This window comes from Chiloscyllium plagiosum, unplaced genomic scaffold, assembly GCF_037043375.1.
Source record: "Chiloscyllium plagiosum isolate Xiang-an unplaced genomic scaffold, Cpla_swu_hap1 HiC_scaffold_37, whole genome shotgun sequence".
Classification (NCBI taxonomy): domain Eukaryota; kingdom Metazoa; phylum Chordata; class Chondrichthyes; order Orectolobiformes; family Hemiscylliidae; genus Chiloscyllium; species Chiloscyllium plagiosum.
The window spans coordinates 21,795,268-21,816,337 of NW_028270175.1; the positions used below are offsets into that span (position 1 = coordinate 21,795,268).

Here is a 21,070-nt window from a genome sequence, read left to right on the forward strand (position 1 = left end):
TGGAGCAAATAAGCTTAATCAAAACAATTTTCAGTGGCAGAAGGGTTGGCAACCACAGGACATAGATTTAAGCTTATTAGCAAAAGGAATGAGACAACAGATGGAACAAAATAAAATGCAGCTCCATGTGATCTGGAATGCAGGGCCTAAAAAAGGTGATGGAAACAGACTTTAAATATCAACTTTTAACAAAGAATTGGATAAAAACTTGAAGTAATAAGATTTTCTGTAAGCAGTCGGCTAAGCTAATTGGATATCGCTTTCAATGTGCAGTCAAAAGCAAAATGGTAAAATGACCTCCTTCTGTGCAATATCGTTTTATCGTCACTACTTGCGTTCCAGGAAATTATTCAGCACTTTGTGCAGTTCTGAATGAGCAGTGCTAGGTTAATAGGGGACAGTGTTTCTGTTTTAATGGCCATAGTTTTGCAAATGTTCTTCTGGGAACCTCAAGATATAGCATGTGGTCAAGTTACTGATATTGTAGTAATACAACACTGTCCTCACTCCTGCTCTGACTACTGCACTCTCCATACCAGCCTCATTGCTGCCACTGTTTTTGTTTGAAAATAATAGTGAAAGTAAGATTGGGATTGAGTGAGCAGTGTGTAGGAGGCTGCACTACACCACAATTGCAGATTAAAATCTACCCAGTCAGAAAGAAAAATCATTTCAAGTGCGACAAATGAGAAAGATACAATGAGTGTTTGACATACCCATCACTTCAGAGTACTTACTGTGACTTTAAGGCTGATAAACTGAAGCCCAAAACTGAATGCTACTTTGCATAGGCCTCCCAGAATGCAACTATGTTTAAGACACTGCAATTAGCATATAACTGAGACAACAGAGGAAGACACATTGGGCTACAGTATCTAGAGTGTGTGAATGAGATGCAAAGATTATATGGGGCAGAAAAGGGGAATCTACAATGTCATTTACAGCAGGAGACCAAGTGGGCAGAGGCCACAAAGAAATTAGGGCAAATTCAAACAAATATCAGAAAATATTTATCGACACAAGTTGAGTGAATGATTAAAATCAATCTACTCAGCAAAGTGATAAAGGTAAAATAACCAAAATCTTTCCAAATACCTTATATCTAACCTATGATGTATTTGTCCTAAGAGTGTTTAGTAGGGCGAAGTGTACTGGAACTTTACTCAGTATCTAATCCAGACTGTAGCTGACACTGGATGCTTCAGTGTAATGCGTTTTATTCCCAGCACTAGGAGCTGTCTGCTTGATGAACAAAACGTTTACCACAAGGGGTTTCTATTCCTCAGATGTTGATTAGCTGCATTCTGTGCTGGAAAGTGACAGGATCACAGAACATGAATGAAATGCAGGTTATCTTGTTCAGAAGATTTTGAAGAGGTCAGAAGCAAACTAAATAGGAGAACAATCTAACCGAACTGAGATTAGGCATATTTCTATAACTTAATTTACTTTAATTTTCACTTATGGATGTTGGCAGTGTTGGCTAGTCCAGCATTTTTGCTGGCACTTAACTGCTTAGGAAAAGATGGTAATGAGCTGGGAATGAATGGATACCCACTGTGCTACTAGGAAGGAAGTTCCAAGATTTTGATTCAGCCACAGCGCAGGAATAGAGATTAAGTTCCAAGTCAGGTTGATGAGTGGTTTGGAAGTGAACTTGCAGGGAGCAGTGCTGCCCTGTCCTTCTAGGTGGTAGAGGTCACAGGTTTGGAAGGTGCTGTCAAAGGAGACTTTGAGTTACTACAGCATATCTTAGTCAATAGTATACACTGATGCCACTGTCCATTGGTGGTAAAGAGACTGATGCTAAAGGTGATAGAAGGGGTATCAATCAAGCAGAATGCTTTGTCCTGAATGGTGTCAAGTTACTTCAGTATTGTAGGAGCTGCACTTGATCAGACAGGTAGAGAGTTTCCATCACACATCTGGTAGACTGTGGTCAGATGTGGAGGTTCAGGCAAAGAGTTACTCACTGCAGAATGTATCAGTATTGTCTCTCCTCTACTCTTGTAGCCAGTGTTTATATAGCTGGTCCAGTTCAATTGTTGGTCAATGGTAACTCCAGGATGTTGACAGCGGGGGATTCAGCAATGGTAGTGCAAAGGGAGGATGATTAAATTTTCTGTTGTGGGTAATTGACTGGCATTTGTATGGCAGGAATGTTATTTGACACTTACCAGCCTAAACCTGGATGTTGTCCTGGTCTTTCTGCATATTGACACAGACTGCCGTGATATTCAAGGAGTCGCAAAAGGTTCTGAACATTGTACAATGATTAGCAAGCATCCCCATATCTGACCTCATGACGGATGGAAGGTTATTGGCAAGCAGCTAAAGGGAGCTGAGCATAGGAGACTTCCCTGAGGAATTCCGGCAGAGAGCGACATAGCTGATCTACAACAACACGATGGCACGATGGCTGTGGTTAGCACTTCTGCCTCACAGGGACCTGGATTCAATTCCACCCTCAGGCAACTGTCTCTGTGAAGTTTACATGTTCTCCCTGTGTTTGTATGGGTTTCCTCCCACAGTGAAAGGTTAGGTGGGTTGGCCACTGGAGATGCAGGGTTAGCCATGCTAAATTGCCCCATTGCCCCACAGGCTAGGTGGCTTAGCCATGGGAGATTCAGGGTTACAGGGATAGGGTAGGGTGGCGGTCTGGTTGGGATGTTGTTCGAAGGACTCAATGGTCTGAAAGGCCTGCTTCCACGCTGTAAGGAATTTGTAACTATCTTCCTTTGTCAGGGATCTTAGCCTTTGCATTATCCAATACCTTCAGCCATTTTCTGATATCAAGTAGAGTGAATCAAATTGGCTGAAGACTAGCTTCTGTGATGCTAGTAACCTCAGGAGGAGGAAGACATGAATCATCCACTTGCCACTTCTGATTGAAGATTATTGCAAATACTTCAGCCATGTCTTTTCCACTGATATGCTGGGCATTGTCATTGATGATTGGAAAATTTGTGAAACCTCATTTCCTGTTAGTTGCTTAATTGTCTCCCACTGTTCACAACTGGATGGAGGCAGGACTGCAGAACTTAAGTCTGATCCATCAGTTTTAAGATGTTTTGCCTTGTCTATTTCATGTTATTTTCATTGTTTGAGATTAAGTAGTCCTGTGTTCATCAGGTTGACAGCTCATTTTTAGGAATGGTGCTGCTCCTGGAATGCCCTCTTACACTCTTCATTGAACCATGATGGATCTCCTGGCTTGATGGTGAGGGTAGGGTGAGGAATATGCCAGGCCATGAGAACACAGAAACATTTGTTTCCGATGGCCCAGAGCATCTTCATGGAAGCCCAGGTTTTAATTATGAGATTTGATCAAAGCGTGTTCCATTTAGCTTGGTAGTAATGCCATGCATCATAATGGAGGGTATCTTCAATGTGAAGTAGTCAAGTAAGTCTTTTCCTCCTGGCTTCCTGACACTGCTGCAGACCCAGTCTAGCAGGTATTACTATTAGGACTGGGCCAGCTTGGTCAGTACTGGTAATACTGAGCCACTCTTTGAATGGGCATTGAAGTCCCCCACCCAGAGTACATGCTGCACTCTTGCTATGTTCAACGCTTCCTTTAACATGTGTCCATTTATCAGCTGGGAGGAACTGGAGATGACAATCACAGGAGGTTTCCTTATCCATGTTTGACCTAATGCCATAAGACTTCAGGAGGAGTGGAGTCAATGTTGAATACTCCCAGGACATCTCTCAACCAAGTTCCCTAGTTGTGCTGCCACCTCTGGTGAGTCTGACCTGCCAATGGGACAGGACAGACTCAGGGATAGTAATGTTGTTGTCTGGGACACAGTCGTATTCATGGAATCATACCTTACAGACAATGTTGGGCTGTTGTTTGCCTAGCCTGTGGGACAGCTGTCTCAGTTTTAACACATGCCCCCAAATGTTCACCAGGTAGTAAACAGGCCCAGGTTTGCTGATGTTGTTTCTGGTGTTTAGGTCAATGAGGATTGTGTAGCCAGCATTATTCCGTACTTCAGACATTTTCATTTAAAATAGATATGATTGCAGAAGTTGGAGGATGTGCGAGGGAGACTCAGCTTATCTACCCTGATACTGCAATTCAAGTCTGTTGTCATTGCCATAGAGCCTCTGAACTGTAGGATAGGGACTTACATTACTCAGGGCAGCCTTGACCATTTAACTGCTTGGCATGTTCTAAAGCTGCCTGGTCCAAATGTGTGGTTGGCTTATCTTATCTCAGTGAAAGGTCATTGACTGATGTGATGCAAGATTTGAATCTGAAATTACATGCAGTCTTATCACGTAGGAAATGGCTAAGTGTATTTTTGCTAAGCAGAACAAGGAAGTAAAGATAAGTGAGGTGCTGACATGCAGTGACTAAGGGTTGAATTTCCAATGGCTCTTAGAAAACAAATCCTGACCTGAAATACATTGAATCATCTCCTAAAAGACTTCAAAAGACCAAAACATTCACAACATTGAAGGAGGCCAAGCAGCTCATCGGACCAGTGCTGACAGTTTGGATGTAGTTCTGTTTCCCTATCCTGTCTTTAGATAATTTCCTTTTCAAATACTTATTGACTTCTTTTAAATGATGAGTCTTTGACTCATTTACTAATTGAGTTTAAACATCCAAATTACATGAACCGTCCATGTGGAAGAAAAGTTATTTCCAATTCCTCCCCCTTCATGTGTTGGAGACCTGATTCACCAGTCACAGGAGTAATGATTTAATACTTTCCATCTTAAATCCTTTAAGTGTTGTAACCATTGTTACACCAATAATCTATTTCTATTAAACTAATCTGTGCCAAACCTGACCTGGGATTGTTCGATGGAACTTTGCTCTGTATCAAATGCATGCTGCATGTATCCTGGGAAAATTTATTGTATAGTGTAGTGAGAAGATAACCCTGCAGGGGCTTGCCTGGGAGCATTTGGTTGGACATTGTACAGATAGGAACATAGGAACATGAGCAGGCCATTCAGCCCTGAAGCCTGTTTTTCCATTCAGTGGGTTCATTGTTGATCTGTGACCTCATTCCGTATACCTGCCTTTGACCCATATCCCTTAATACCTTTGCTTAATAAAAAATGCGTCTACCTCAGATTTAAAACTAACAACTGATCTTGCATCAACTACTGTTTGTGGAAGAATGTTCCAAATAACTACTGCCTTTTATGTGTAGAAATGCTCCCTAACTTCTCCCCTGAATGGTCTGATCCTAACTTTTTAGACTATGTCCCCTAGTTCTAGAATATACAATCAGCGGAAATAGTTTATCTTTATCTACCCTGTCTTTTCCTGTTAGATCTTTTGAGGTGGCACAGTGGCTCAGTGTGTGGCACTGCTGCCTCACAATGCCAACGACCTGGAATTAATTCCACCCTCGGGCGACTATCTGTGTGGAGCTTGCTCATTTTCCTCGTGTCTGCGTGGGTTTCCTCCTGGTGCTCCAGTTTCCTCCCACAATTAAAAGATGTACAGGTTAGGTGGATTGGCCATGCTAAATTGCCCATAGTGTTCAGGGATGTGTAGGTTAGGTGCTTAGTCAGGGGTAAATGGGGAATGAGTTTGGTTGGACACTCTTCGGAGGGTCGGTGTGGACTTGTTGGGCCGAAGGGCCTGTTCCCACACTGTAGGGATTCTATGATTCTAGATCACTCCTCGATCTTATAAATTCTAGAAAAAGAAAATACAGGTCAAATTTGTAGAATCTCTCCTAGGTATCATTCTTAGAAAGCTATGTTGTATTCCTTGCTAAGGTGTGGTGCCCAGATCTGCTCACAGTACTGCTAAGTAAGATCTAATCAGGGTTTTACATTGTATCCATGGTCACTGAAACTTCAGTTGGGTGAATAATAACCTGATACAAACCATTCTGGTTGCATTGGTGAGATGACAGCAGGGTTGTAGGGGTGATCATGAGGCAGTGAGATATTTAAATGGAAGAGACAGTGTAAAAGATGACACTCACCTGGAGGACAATTAGAGCAGCACCGTTTCTCAGCTTCATAGCAATATTCATTCTCCGGACACGCATTATCGTTTTGGCAGTGAGACCTAGACCACCGGTGAGACTGAAAGAGATAAAGACAAGGGCCCATTGTTAATAAATAAGCCTTCAGGAAACTCCAGAAGAGTCCACTTGTTCAATTCCTCCGCTCATCCACAGCATCAAGACTACCTTGAAGGCTACAACCCAGTTCCAGTCACACCATACAAAGAAACATTCAATCATTTGAGACAGAGAAGACGGGAGTCACAATGCTGATTCCCAGTTTCAGGGATTTGAGTGATGAGACAAGGAAGCTAGGTAGTCAGGACAGAAAGGAATGAAGCAGAGCAGAAGGAGGACTATCAGATCATGTCAAACAGCTCCCTTGTCCCAACTCTTTGTGTTTCAAAGGTTCAAGTAGATTTCATGTTGCACTTCTCATCTCATTTGTTCATTACGAAAAGGGTCTGGTGGAAAAATGTCTCATTTGGAAACTAAAGAAATGAGCCAATATTTATCATTCCAGTTTCACCTCTGGCTATTTTCTCCACTGTGTAAACCTCACAGTTATATTGTATGCAAATGATTGACTGGATAATTTTCCATCAGGATGTGAACAATAGTTGGTTAAATTTAAACAGAAGGAAATTTGCAATGAATATTGCAGTCCAGTGAATTGGATTTGGGACAAGCTACAAGTGTGAAAAAACAATTCTGAATTCAAGGCTCTGACAGTTGACAGTGGAAGTGAGAGGGGAACCTAACCTGGACCCAATAGTAATAATACAAAAATTGATATAAAAAGCCAGGACCCAGCAGCTAATTTCAGCAATCCCATTGCAAAGGTCAAACACAGTAGATCTTCAAGAGCCAAAGTGAGAATTTTACCTCAGTTCCTCGAGTTATGGATTTAAAGGCCTCAATCTGCACAGGTTCCCTTACAGGCTACAAGCTGTCCATTAAGGACAGTATGCATGACACCTGAAAGACCAGACATTCACATGCAGTACCACTGAGTGATTGTGAGGATGGTGTCTGCAAGATGTCTAAGTGTGCCTGGAAGTCCTTATAAAAATCAAAAGAAATAGGATAGTGCTGTTTTCCCTGGAATGTCGGAGGCTCAGGGGTGACCTTATAGAGGTTTATAATATCATGAGGGGCATGGATAGGATAAATGGACAAGGTCTTTTCCCTGGGGTGGGGGAGTCCAGAACTAGAGGGCATAGGTTTAGGGTGAAAGGTGAGAGATACACAAGAGAACCAAGGGGCAATTTTTTTCACGTTGAGGGTAGTGCATGTGTGGAATGGGCTACCAGAGGAAGTGGTGGAGGCTGGTACAACTGCAACATTTAAAAGGTATCTGGATGGGTATATGAATAGGAAGGGTTTGGAGGGATATGGGCTGGGTGATGGCAGGTGGGATACCTGTCAACATGGACGAGTTGGACCGAAGGGTCTGTTTCCGTGCTGTACATCTCTATGACTCTACGATTCTAATTGTGGATGCTGTAAATCAGAAACAAAATCTGAAATTGCTGGAAAAGCTCAGCAGATCTGGCAGTATTTGTGGAGAGAAGTCAGAATTAATGTCTCAGATTGAGTGACCCTTCCTCAGAACTGTTTTGACAAAGGATCACTTGACCCAAAACGTAAACTCGGATTTCTCTCCATAAAAAAATATATGTTACAAAAATAGAATCATAAAATGTTTACAGCAGAGAAGGAGACCATTTGGCCTGTCATCTTTGTGTCAACTCTCTGCAGTGAACTTCATCTGTTAACTATCCAACCACTCCACAACCTGTCAAGCATTTTTTGAAGTTCTACATTGTCTCTCTCACAGTTTGCAATTCTTCCAAGTTTTGCATCACCTGCAAACTTTAAAATTGACCCCTTGTTCACCAAGATCTAAAACATTTATATATATCAGGGAAAGGCAAGGTTTCAATACCAACTCCTAGATGACTCCACTAGAAACCTTCTTCCAATCTAAAAGATGCCATTAATTATTACTCTGTTTCTAATTCCTCAGGCAATTTTTGTATCCATACCACTCCTGTTCCTTTTATGCCATGATTTACAGCTTTCCTCACGCATCTGCTGTGTGGTGAACACCTTTGGACGTCTGTGTGTATGAGAGAGGGCTTTTAACAAACAACATTGTGAGGGGATTTGGAGAGAGGACTCAGAGGAGGAATCAGGATTTGGGGCAGAAGGATTCATGGATTTGTTTCTGTAGTTTCATCCAAGGCATAAGCAGAAAATGTAACTTCAAATTATACCTTGTAAAAACCTCTTAGATACTATAATACAACAAAGCCTTGCCCGTGCTGAATACAATTTAATTACTGCTTTTAACAGGCATCAATGTTGAATCACAGTTTTTAATAAAAACTTGATAGCTCAACAAGTAAGGGTTGTGTCTGGGTGATGGTGGATTTAATATGGAGGAGAGTGGTGAGAGAATAATGTGACGGGACAATGAGGATGTGCTTCTTGGGGGAGGAGGAGTGGTGTAAAGGTACGTTTGGGGGCGTAGTCAAGGTAATGTCAGAAGATGAATGTGTTGGAGGCAAGGGTAAGATCTGAGATGTGAGGATAAGATCAGGAGGGCAAAATCAGAGAGGAGGAAGGGTTGTACTGGCAGAGTGAGAATATAGTTATGGAGTTGGTGTAATGAGAAGACTGAAGATGAGCACAGGCACTGGAGATAAGGTTGCAGAGGAAGTTGAGAGTAAGGTCAGAGAGAGGGTGAAGGTGATGTTGAGGGAACGAGGATAATATCAGAAAGAGATGGGGTTATGTGCAGGGAGTGAGGGTAATGTTTGGAATAGAGTGGGGATAATGTCAAGGAGGTAAAAACAATGACTGCAGATGCTGGAAACCAGATTCTGGATTAGTGGTGCTGGAAGAGCACAGCAATTCAGGCAGCATCCGAGGACAGGCAAAATCGACGTTTTGGGCAAAAGCCCTGAAGGGCTTTTGCCCGAAACGTCGATTTTGCCTGTCCTCGGATGCTGCCTGAATTGCTGTGCTCTTCCAGCACCACTAATCCAGAATAATGTCAAGGAGGTTAGGGTAATATCATATCTTCTTTTGCACCAGCTATGGTGAGTGTGTGAAGTACATCCACAATGTTAAAGCTCAGCCTAACTTCAGCTGGAATCAACTGTTCCATGAAAGGGGTTTCAGTGATTGTGGATCCTTGGTGAACATTCCCTGCATGTCCAGTCATGTTCAACCTACCGAGGAGTTAAAACTTCTATAGCATGGTCCTGGGTCAGTTATAGAGTCACAGAGGCACACAGCACGGAAACAGACCCTTTGGTCCATCTTGTTCATGCTGACCAAGTTTCCCAATAAACTAGTCCAACATTTGGCCCATATCCCTCTAAATCTTTCTTATTCATGTACCTGTCCAAATGTCTTTTAAATGTTGTAACTAGACCTGCATCTACCACTTCCTCCGACATACGAACCACTCTCTGCATGAAAACGTTGCCCCTCGGGTTCCTTTTAAATTTTTCTCCTCTCACCTTAAGAAATGCCATCTAGTTTTGAACTCCTCCATCCCAGGGAAAAGACCTTTGCTATCCACCTTGTCCATGTCCCTCGTGATTTCATAAATCTCTATAAGGTCACCCCTTAACCTCCTATGCTTCACTGAAAAAAGACCCAGCTTAACCAATCTCTCCTTATAACTCAAGCCCTCCAGCCCTGGCAACATCTTTGTAAATTTTTTCTGAACTCTCACAATTTAATAATATCCTTCCTATAGCAGGGTAACCAGAACTGTACACAGTATCCTAAAGTAGCCTCACCAACATCCTCAACATGACGTCCCAACTTCTATACTCAATAATCTGAGCAATGAAGACAAATGCTAAATGCCTTCTTAACCACCCTGTCTACCTGTGATGCAAATTTCAAAGAATTATGTACCTGAACCCATAGATCTCCCTGGTTAACAATACTACCCAGAACCCTTCCATTAAGTGCATAAGTCCTGCTCTTGTTCGCTTTACCAAAATGCAATACCTCACATTTATCTAAATTAAACTCCACCTGCCTCTCTTCAACCCATTGGCTCAATTGATCAAGATAGCATTGCAATCTTTGTCCACTATACCACCAATATTGATGTGATTCACAAACTTACTGATCATGCCTCCTATATTCTCATCCAAATCAATGATATAAATGGCAAACAACAGTGGACTCAGTATCAATCTGTGTTGAACTCCGCTGGTCAGAGACGCCAGAAAGAAAAACAACTCTCCAACTCCATCTTCTGTCTCCTATTATCAAGCCAATTTTGTATCCAAATGGTAAGATCTCTCTGAATTCCAAGTGATCTAACTTTACTAATCAGGTTACTATGTGGAACCTTGTCAAACATTTTATTAAAGTTCGTGTGGACAGTATCTACCACTTGCCCTCATCTATCTTTTTCGTTAAGTCGTTAAGTCCTCAAAAAACTTTCCCATGCACAAAGCCATGCTAAATAATCAGTCCTTGCCTCTCCAAATGTACGTAAATCCTAGCTCTCAGAATCCCCTCCTTCAATTTACCCACCACTGTTATTTCATTCAGCAGTCTATAGTTTCCATGCTTCCCCTTATAGCCTTATTATCCACCCTCCAGTCTTCCAGCTGTATATGATACACACATCTTTGCTAGGCCACCACAATTTCTTCTCTAGCTTTCCACAATGTCCTGGAATATAAATTATCAAGTCCCAAAAATGTATCAACCTTTATGTTTTTTTAAGACCTCCAGCACCTCTGTTTCCGTAATTTGGACTGTTTTCAAGCTATTGATATTTATTTCCTTGAGTTCTCTAGCCTCCATATCTTTCTCCACAGTGAAAATTGGAATGAAAGATTCATTTAGTATCTGTCCCATCTCCTGTGGTTCCACACACAGATGGCCTCAATGATCGTTAATGGCTCTATTCTCTCCCTCGTTGCTCTGTTGCATTTAACGTACTTGTAGAGTCTCTTTGGATTAACCTTATCTGCCAAGGCTATCTCATATCCCTTTTCAGACCTCCTGATTTCCTTCTTAAAAATGCCCTACACCCTTTATACACTTCTAGAGATTCACTTGATCCCAGTTGTCTATACCTAATGTATGCTTCCTTCTTATTCTTGACCAGATTCTCCCTACCTTTATTCATCCAATGTTCCCTACTCCTACCAGCCTTACCCTTTACTCTTACAGGAACATACTGCCTGTGAACTCTTGTTATCTCACTGCTGAAAGCCTCCCACTTGCCAATCAACCCTTTACCTGTGAACAGTCTACTCCAATCAACTTTCGAAAGTCCTTATCTCATACCATCAAAGTTTACCTTACTCTAATTAAAAACTTTGACTTTTATACAAGGTCTATCCTTTTCCATAACTATTTTAAAACTAATAGAATTATGATCATTAGTCCCAGAGTGCTCCCCTGCCTTATTTCCCAAGAGAAGGTCAAATTTTGCTCCTTCTTTAGTAGGTACATCTACATATTGATAAAGAAACTTTTCATGAATACATTTCACAAATTCCTTTCCATCCAAGCTCTTAACACCATGGCAGTCCCGTGTTCGCAAAGTTGAAATCTCCTACAATGAAAACTTTAATTTTACACATATCTGAGGTCTCTCTACATGTTTGCTCCTCAATTTCCTGCTAATTATTTGACAGCCCATAGTACAATGCCATCAAGGTGGTCATCTCCTTTGTATTTCTCAGTTCCATCCATATTGTTTCACTGGATGATCCTTCAGGAATATTCTAAGTACAGAAGTAATGTTTTTTCCTAATCAACAATGCCACTCCCCCTCCTCTCTTGCCCCTTCTTCTATCCTTCCTATTGCATCTAAACCCCAAAATATTGAGCTACCAAACCTGTCCCTCCCATAGCCATGTTTCCATTGTAGCTATTTCCAATCCCATGTTCCCAAACATGCCCTGAGGTGTTCATCTGCCTTACCTGTCAGACTCATTGCATTTAAATAAATGTAATTTAATTCTTTAGAGTTACCTTATTCTCTGACATGCTCTTGCCTGCTTTGTCTAATTGATTTGCTCCCTTTAACTTCAAAAGCATCCTCATCTGTCTTTCTATTCTCACTACTCCTGAGGATCACCCCACCTCCCCTCCCTACCAGTTTAAAGGTTCCCAAATTCATTCACAAAGCCTCTCAGACACTCAGCAAGTAGTCAGAAAAGCATCAGGAGATGGACAGCAATGGGCAGTGATGTAAGAGCAATAGCTTTAGACTTCATAAAAAGAAAATACTTTATTAAATACGTCACACTGTTTTCTTTCTTTAACAGCTAAACATCATCTCTCCCCTGAGCAGCAGCTTGATCTGAGTTAGAGTTAGGGTTAGCAGGGACAATTTGAGCTGCTGGATGAAAGGGTTGTTAATCATAGAATCCCTACAGAGTGGGCTAATTGACCTGGTGATTTTTAACTGCTGAAAATGTGTTGCTGGAAAAGTGCAGCAGGTCAGGCAGCATCCAAGGAGCAGGAGAATCGACGTTTCGGGCACAAGCCCTTCTTCAGGAATGAGGAAAGTGTGTCCAGCAGGCTAAGATAAAAGGTAGGGAGGAGGGACTTGGGGGAGGGGTGTTGGAAATGCGATAGGTGGAAGGAGGTCAAGGTGAGGGTGATAGGCTGGAGTGGGGTGGGGGCAGAGAGGTCAGGAAGAAGATTGCAGGTTAGGAAGGCGGTGCTGAGTTCGAGGGATTTGACTGAGACAAGGTGGGGGGAGGGGAAATGAGGAAACTGGAGAAATCTGAGTTCATCCCTTGTGGTTGGCAGGTTCCTAGGCGGAAGATGAGGCGCTCTTCCTCTAACCGTCGTGTTGCTATGGTCTGGCGATGGAGGAGTCCAAAGACCTGCATGTCCTTGGTGGGGTGGGAGGGGGAGTTGAAGTGTTGAGCCACGGGGTGGTTAGGTTGGTTGGTCCGGGTGTCCCAGAGGTGTTCTCTGAAACGTTCCGCAAGTAGGCGGCCTATCTCCCCAATATAGAGGAGGCCACATCGGGTGCAGCGGATGCAATAAATGATGTGTGTGGAGGTGCAGGTAAATTTGTGGTGGATATGGAAGGATCCCTTGGGGCCTTGGAGGGAAGTAAAGGGGGAGGTGTGGGCACAAGTTTTGCATTTCTTGCGGTTGCAGGGGAAGGTCCCGGGAGTGGAGGTTGGGTTGGTGGGGGATGTGGACCTGACGAGGGAGTCACGGAGGGAGTGGTCTTTTTGGAATGCTGATAGGGGAGGGGAGGGAAATATATCCCTGGTGGTGGGGTCCGTTTGGAGGTGGCGGAAATGACAGCGGATGATACGCTGTATATGGAGGTTGGTGGGGTGGTAGGTGAGGACCAGTGGGGTTCTGTCCTGGTGGCCGTTGGAGGGGCGGGGCTCAAGGGCGGAGGAGCGGGAAGTGGAGGAGATGCGGTGGAAGGCATCGTCAACCACGTCTGGGGGGAAATTGTGGTCTTTGAAGAAGGAGGCCATCTGGGTTGTACGGTATTGGAACTGGTCCTCCTGGGAGCAGATGCGGCGGAGACGAAGGAATTGGGAATATGGGATGGCGTTTTTACAGGGGGTAGGGTGGGAGGAGGTGTAGTCTAGGTAGCTGTGGGAGTCGGTTGGTTTATAGTAAATGTCCGTGTTGATTCGGTCGCCCGAGATAGAAATGGAAAGGTCTAGGAAGGGGAGGGAGAAGTCTGAGACGGTCCAGGTGAATTTGAGGTCGGGGTGGAAGGTGTTGGTAAAGTGGATGAACTGTTCAACCTCTTCATGGGAGCACGAGGCAGCGCCGATATATCACGCTATATAGCGCTGCCTCGTGCTCCCACAAGGAGGTTGAACAGTTCATCCACTTTACCAACACCTTCCACCCCGACCTCAAATTCACCTGGACCGTCTCAGACTCCTCCCTCCCCTTCCTAGACCTCTCCATTTCTATCTCGAGCAACCGAATCAACATGGACATTTACTATAAACTGACTGACTCCCACAGCTACCTAGACTACACCTCCTCCCACCTTGACCTCCTTCCACCTATCGCATTTTCAACGCCCCTCCCCCAAGTCCCTCCTCCCTACCTTTTACCTTAGCCTGCTGGACACCCTTTCCTCATTCCTGAAGAAGGGCCTGTGCCCGAAACGTCAATTCTCCTGCTCCTTGGATGCTGCCTGACCTGCTGCGCTTTTCCAGCAACACATTTTCAGCTCTGATCTCCAGGCATCTGCAGTCCTCACTTTCTCCTGGTGATTTTTAACCCAGCTTTAACAAATAGATAAGTAGAATAGCTCCATTTTTGTAAAAGTCATAAAGCTAGGCAGGACAGGGAGCCATGAGGAGATGCAGAGATGCTTCAGTGAGTTGAACAAGTCAAGTGAGAAGGCAAATGTATGGCTGATAAAATATAATGTTGATAAACGTGAGATTACCCAGCTTCATAGCAAACCAGAAGGTGGATTGTTAGTGATATTATTGTGATAAATTAGGAAAGGAGGAGATACAAGAGACCTGGGTGTCCTTGTAAACTAGTCGTTGAACATAAGCATGGAGGTGAGGTAGGCAGTGAAGAAGGCAAATGGTGTGTTGGCCTTTGTAGAAAGACAATTTGAATACATAAACAGAGATGTATTCCTGCAATTTTACAGCACTTTGTTGAAATTACTTCTGGAAAATTGTGTTTGTTTTGGTCTCCTTATCTGAAGAAGGGTGTTCTGGTTATGGAGGGAGTGCAAGGAAGATTCCCCAGATTGATTTGTGGGATGGCAGAACTGAAGCATGAGGAAAGACTGGATTGGTTAGGACTATATCCATTGGAATTTTGAAGAATATAGGGAGGAAGCTTATAGAAACCTATAAATGCTAAAAGGATTAGACTGAATAAATGCAAAAAGTGATGACCCAGGATCACAGATGAAGGATACTGGGTAGGCCATTTAGGACTGAGATGAGGCAACTTTTTCAAATGAACCTGTGGAATACTCTACCACAGAAAGCAGTTGAGGCTAAAACAGTGAGTGTTTTCAAGAAGGAGTTAAGTATGGTTCTTAGGGCTAAAGGGACCAAAGGAAATGCATAGAAAGTAGGAACAAGGTAGTAAGTTGGATGATCAACCACGATCTTAGTGAATGTCACAACAGGCTCAAAGGGTTGAACAGTCTACTGCTGCTCCTATTCTGCTATGCTTCTATGAGCCTAACACCCTCTTTCAGTCCCCATCCTCTGGCCAACACTCAGAACGCCGTATGAGGCAGTTCAGACTCCATCCCTTTCCACCACCTCTACCCACACTTCCTCATTAAGTCCTACTACAGGAGGATTCCTTGCTTCACGTAAATTAGGCACTCTAAAATCAATGACATTTCCACAATAACAGACCCAGATCCAATGTTGTCATTGTGGCTCATAATTTTGTGTCAGCAAATAGTAAATTGGCTTAATTCCCAAAACAGCCACTTTGCGGTTTTAAAATTCACTCCACATGGATTCATGACTGCGTTATTGAGGGAAAACTGCTCTGTCGGAGGGCTAGCGCTGAGGGAATGCTGCAGTGTGGGAAGGCTAGTGCTATGGGAATGCTGCACTGTCGGAGGGACAGCAGAGTAGGCAAGGGATCATGGTATATTTACTCTGCCAGGGCACTGGGTAGTAAAGGCTATGGGTGTGAAAACCCCCTCATTTTAACAGGGTGCAGCATCTCCAGGTTTTAATCTTTCCCCAGTGAATTGCTGCCCAGACGCTGCCCACAGTTGCACAGCTAGCTGGATAGGGAGGAGAACTCAGTCATGCATGCATTGTTTTCTCATTCTGTGAATCTGAGATGAATGTGAAAAGAAACTTGAGGTCACTGACTGAACATGTGGCCTGTCCGAGCTGACAATTTTTGGCATGTTATCGGAAACAAGGATCTAGACAGAGGGCAGGAATGAAGCAGCACATTGAGTGATCAGATCTGATGCACAATGTCAGGGACTATGCATTCCGAGGCCCATGAATGTCACACAATTGCTCTCCTGTTCCCAAACTGAGGGACGGTGCCAAGTGGCTGTTGCATGTTTCCCCAGTAATGTCCAGTTCTGAAGCAGCTATCTGTCAGCCAGCTAAGCTCCTGCTGACAGCCAATGAAGTGGACTTGGGGACCTGTTTGATATACTTTAAACAGTCTGCTAGTCCGGTGAGGGCAAAACCAGTCTTTTCAAAAATGTATTACTTTCAAATCATCACTGCTATCCCATGTAGGGATCAATTAACCCTCAGTATCCCAGTTTCAGTGTTCTAGACAAATTGTTTAAATAGAGAGCACATCATATAGTTCTGTTCAAGAGGGCAAATCAGCTGTCACAGTATCCTTAGCAAAGGGGCAGTTGATGCCAGTAAAACTTCAGAACTAAGCAATTTTGAGATTTGGCTTCAGAGTTTGGAGTCTCGAAAGAACTATGTAAATAGGCTGGATTGAATATGCAAATCACTGAGACTATTCAGGGCGATGACTTATATAAAGACAATCATTTTGCACTGTACGGTAATTAAATTTACTTAATGTTTAAACAAAAAAAACTGCAGGTTGTCCAAATAAAGACAAATTGCTTTGATCATTGGAAAAATCTCAGCAGGTCCAGCAGCATCTATGGACAGAAAATAGAGTTAACTTCAGATACTGCCTTCTTCAGGTGCTGCCTGATCTGCTGAGTCATAGAAATGTACAGCATGGTAACAGACCCTTCAGTCCAACTCGTCCATGCCGACCACATATCCTAACCTAATCTAATCCCATTTGCCAGCACTTGGCCCATATCCTTCTAAACCCTTCTTATTCATATACCCATCCAGATGCCTTTTTAATATTGTAATTGTACTAGCCTCCACCACTTCCTCTGGCAGCTCATTCTATACGTGCACCACCATCAGCGTTAAGTTGTCCCTTAGGTCCCTTTTATATCTTCCCCCTTTCACCCTAAACCTATGCCCTTTAAATCTGGACTCCCCCCAACCCAAGGAAAAGACTTTGTCTGTTTACCCCATCTATGCCCCTCATGATTTTATAAACCTCTATGAGGTTATCCCCCAGCCTTTGACGCTCCAGGGAAAAGAAGTTCCAGTATTTTTTCCCCAGCAATATCTGTTTTTGTTTCAGCTTTCCAACATTCTCAGTTCTTTGCTTCATCATCGCTGTCCCGGCTCCTCATCAGGTCACTGGGGCAACACCACGAGGTTACTCAGACAGGGAGAAAAGGACCGGGGCCGTCTCGGCTCGACAGCAGGTACAGTTTCCCGAGCTGTTTGCGTGCTGTGTAAACCAGCCTGCACCGACCCATCCCTTCAATAGACACCTACATCGCGGTGCCCTTGCCAAGGGGAGACTGTTAACCGGGCCCTTGCTGTGTAATGTCAGTGCACTGGGCCTTAATATAAGCAGGAAACTCATAACTGAAATCGGAGTGGGAGTGGGCTGCTGGACGCAACCGGGAATAGGAGCCGAAAACAAATTGTTTTGAACTTCCCAAGATTTGAGTTCAGAGGATTTAGAGAGTTCAGTTCAGGAGATTGGGATGTGTAACAAATGGGAGAGATGTAAATGGTATGGCAGAACTGGGGATTCATGGCTTTACAGGTGAAACAAAACAAACAGAAATAGCTGGAGAAACTCAGCAGGTCTGGCAGCAGAGAAAAACGAAACAAATGTCGCGAGACCAGTTTAAGTCACCAAGGGATAGTGAATTTACCGAAACCCGTTAGGGACACTTGGCGATCTGAGCCCTAATAACATTAGTTTTATTTTTAATTCCTCCAGTATCTGATGAGAATGTGTTCATCGAACAGTTGGGGATGTTGAGTCCATTTCCTTTTCCCCGACACACATCTGATTTTCAGAAAAAAGTGACTTATGCAGGTTCAAAGAAGTCACTCAGTCTGAAAATCGATCTGGCAGCTTTTTGAGTTGTTTGATCTTTGCATCTAACCACATGAATCACATCGCTCTACAGTTAATGACTTGGCTGTTCCAGGAACAATGAAACAGCAAAATCCATGAAACTAAACCAACTCAATGGAAATCAGTGCATATCAGGAAGCACCTTCAAAATATCTCGCCCATCGGATACAGCTCCGAGGGCGGACTCTATCTAGGGATACCTGCGCTTTCCACCTCGCCAGTTTCTGACTGTTTTATATTTATATAAAGCTGGCAAGGGCAACATTTGCAGCTCATCTCCAGTTGTCCTTGGAGTCAGTGGCTTGCTCGGCCGTTCAGAGGGCAGTTAAGAATAAGCTACATATGAGTCTGGAATCACATGCGGCCTCGAGAACTCGATATGGTTTAGTTTTGTGAAGGTCACGATTACTGAGACTAGCTTTCAATTCCTGAAACACTTGAACTAAATTGAAGTTCCACTCGTAGTTCCCGGAGCACTGAGTGAGCCTCAGGATTGCTAGTTCAGTGATATCCCCTCTCTCTATGTCACAGACCCTTACACCCCCTGTTACTCCCCACCAGTAGCCGGGTTTATATTCCTCAATGTGGGGAATATGGGATAGACTATCCAGAGGCAATAACAATGTCTCCGTTATCTGTGCCTTTCTTCGGTCAATAACATTTTTTTTTCTCCTTGATGTTTTGAAATTTCGTTCTGTGCGCCCTCTGAGACATTTCCAGTTCAGTTCCTTAGAAACAAATCAACCGCACTTTCCTGAAGATAAGTCTATGGGTTTGTAACAATCCGAAAACTGCCCTAACGAGGTGGGGGGAGGAGTAAACCTTTTCCAAGTCATTCCACCACAACTCTTCAGGTCATTTTTAAACTCTCTTTGAACCAATTCTCCGGTACAAAACGGTACCAATTCTCCGGTACAAAACGGTACCAATAGCTCAATGTTTTCCCTCATAGATGTTTCTCATAACTTGTTTGGTCAGTTCACAATGAGATACCATACATAGATGAGATAGCACCTGATGAAGGAGCAGCGCTCCGAAAGCTAGTGCTTCCAAATAAACCTGTTGGACTATAACCTGGTGTTGTGTGATTTTTAAACTTTGTACACCCTAGTCCCACACCGGCATCTCAGGATCACAGAGGGAGAGAGAGAGAGCTCCCTGGATTTTTGGTGGGTACAAGTTGCACATTCGCTCTGACGGCGCTCAGCCAAACCCGGGGTCCCGCTGGGATCAATGCCCAGGGACGAGCAGCGTTTCGTCAATGTTGGCTGGCCCCAGCGCAGACGTTCCGAGACCAGGACAGATCACGATTTTCAGTCTGAGCGACTGCTTCCACGCTGAGGAGGCGGCGCAATGATGCAGCCTCCCCAGGGATTGTACCCGCGAACCGAGACCCCCACCCCCCATCCCCAAACCGCATTTAAACCCTTTGGCAAACTCCACATTCAAATCCTGCCCTGAATCTTGGAGATTAAAGTTAAAGAATTGGCTGCACTGGCGCGTCCCCTCAATCGTGCTCACTTTCATTTGAATTGGTACCTCTCTTGCCGCCACCGCAGTCCATAGGCAGACCCAGAAAAGAGTCGCCACTCTCCGGGGACGAACCGTTCCTGGTGGGAACATGTCAGTCAAGATGCTGAACAAGCTCAGCTCTGCACACTCAACACCACAGACCCAGTTTTAATCCGACTGGAGGACCACGAGCACGTGTTGTGTTGAATCGGGTGGGAGGAGCTAGGCGCAAGGCGCAAGATCGATATACGTTCGAGCAGAATCATAGAAATGGTTTGCAGGACAGAAGGAGCAGTCATTCGGCCCATTGTTGACTGGCGTGGAGCAGTCTAACTGGTGCCACTCTCTTGTTTTTGCCCGCTGCCCCGCAAGTCTTTTCCTCTTCGTTAATTATCCAGTGCCCCTTTGAATGTCTCAGTTAAACCACTATCTCAAGCAATGCACTCCAGCTCATAATTACTGCCCACGTCACAGTTTTCCTCATGTTGCCTCTGGTACTTTTGCCAATCATTGGATTAGTGGTGCTGGAAGAGCACAGCAGTTCAGGCAGCATCCAAGGAGCAGCAAAATCGACGTTTCGGGCAAAAGCCCTTTATCATTTGCCAGTCATGTCAAGTAGTGACCTCTTGTTCTCCATTCTCCCACTAATAGGAATAGTTTCTCTCAATTTACTGTGACCAAACCCCATGATTTTGAATACGTCTATTACATCTCTTAAAGCCTCTTGAAGGGAAACTATGACAAGTTCAGTGATCTTTCCTTGATTCCTGGAGCATTTTGGCACCTCCTTCCTAAACTCCAATGTCCAAAATTTGAAAGAACATCATATTTGAAGTTGACTCAGTGTTTTATGAAAGTTCAGTGTAATTTTCATGTTTTTCTACTGTCTATATCGATAAAGCTCAGGATCTCATAAGAGGTATTCGTTGCTTTCTCAACCAGCTGTTACCATCAAAAATTTATGTAAAATAACTCCAGATTGCTGTGCTCCTGCATCCCCTTTAGAATTATATTCTCTATTTTGAGTTGTTTTTCCTCATTCCTCCAGCCAAAATGTATTACTTCACAGGTATCGGCCTATTCCAGTGATCTATCTATCCACTCCTGAAGTCTATCACCATCCTCCTCAGTTCACAACACTTCTGTATTTTGTACCATCTGCAGATTTTGAAATTGTGCCCCACACATGCACAATCCTAAAGACAGATTTTTAAAATGGACCCACAGCAGAGTGCCAATATCAAGATCAATAGCCAGAAAGGGCATTTGATATAAAAACAGACAATGCTGGAAGTACACAGCAGGTCAAATAGCATTTACAGAGAGAGAGAGAAACAGATTTAATGTTTAAGGTAATTATGGCTCAAAACGGAAAATTACAAACTACTGTACCATTTCTAACCTGCCATACCTCTCTAACTTCCTTGAACAAGGTGCTGTTTTCCAAATCCATACTCATCTTTCTCAGAACTCCATGCTGCAATCTTTTCCATCAGGTCTCTGACTCTTCATCAGTACCAATACAGCCCTTGTCAAATTCACAAATTAGATTAGATTAGATTACTTACAGTGTGGAAACAGGCCCTTCGGCCCAACAAGTCCACACCGACCCGCCGAAG

The 21,070-nt window shown here is 43.6% G+C and overlaps 1 protein-coding gene across 2 annotated transcripts in view; it reads right to left on the bottom strand.

The window, feature by feature from the left end:
- The window catches only part of LOC122540140 (tumor necrosis factor receptor superfamily member 1B-like), a 37,318-nt gene extending 17,720 nt beyond the window's left edge, over positions 1-19,598 (bottom strand). For both annotated transcript variants that reach the window (XM_087980705.1, XM_043675445.2), the window contains exons 1-2: positions 19,479-19,598; positions 5,964-6,066 (exon numbers count right to left, since the gene is read on the bottom strand). In XM_087980705.1, the coding sequence (XP_087836831.1) occupies positions 5,964-6,066; positions 19,479-19,562 (187 nt within the window). In that variant the 5' untranslated portion in view covers positions 19,563-19,598. The remainder of the gene's footprint in view (positions 1-5,963; positions 6,067-19,478) is intronic.
- Positions 19,599-21,070: the final 1,472 nt, after the last annotated feature.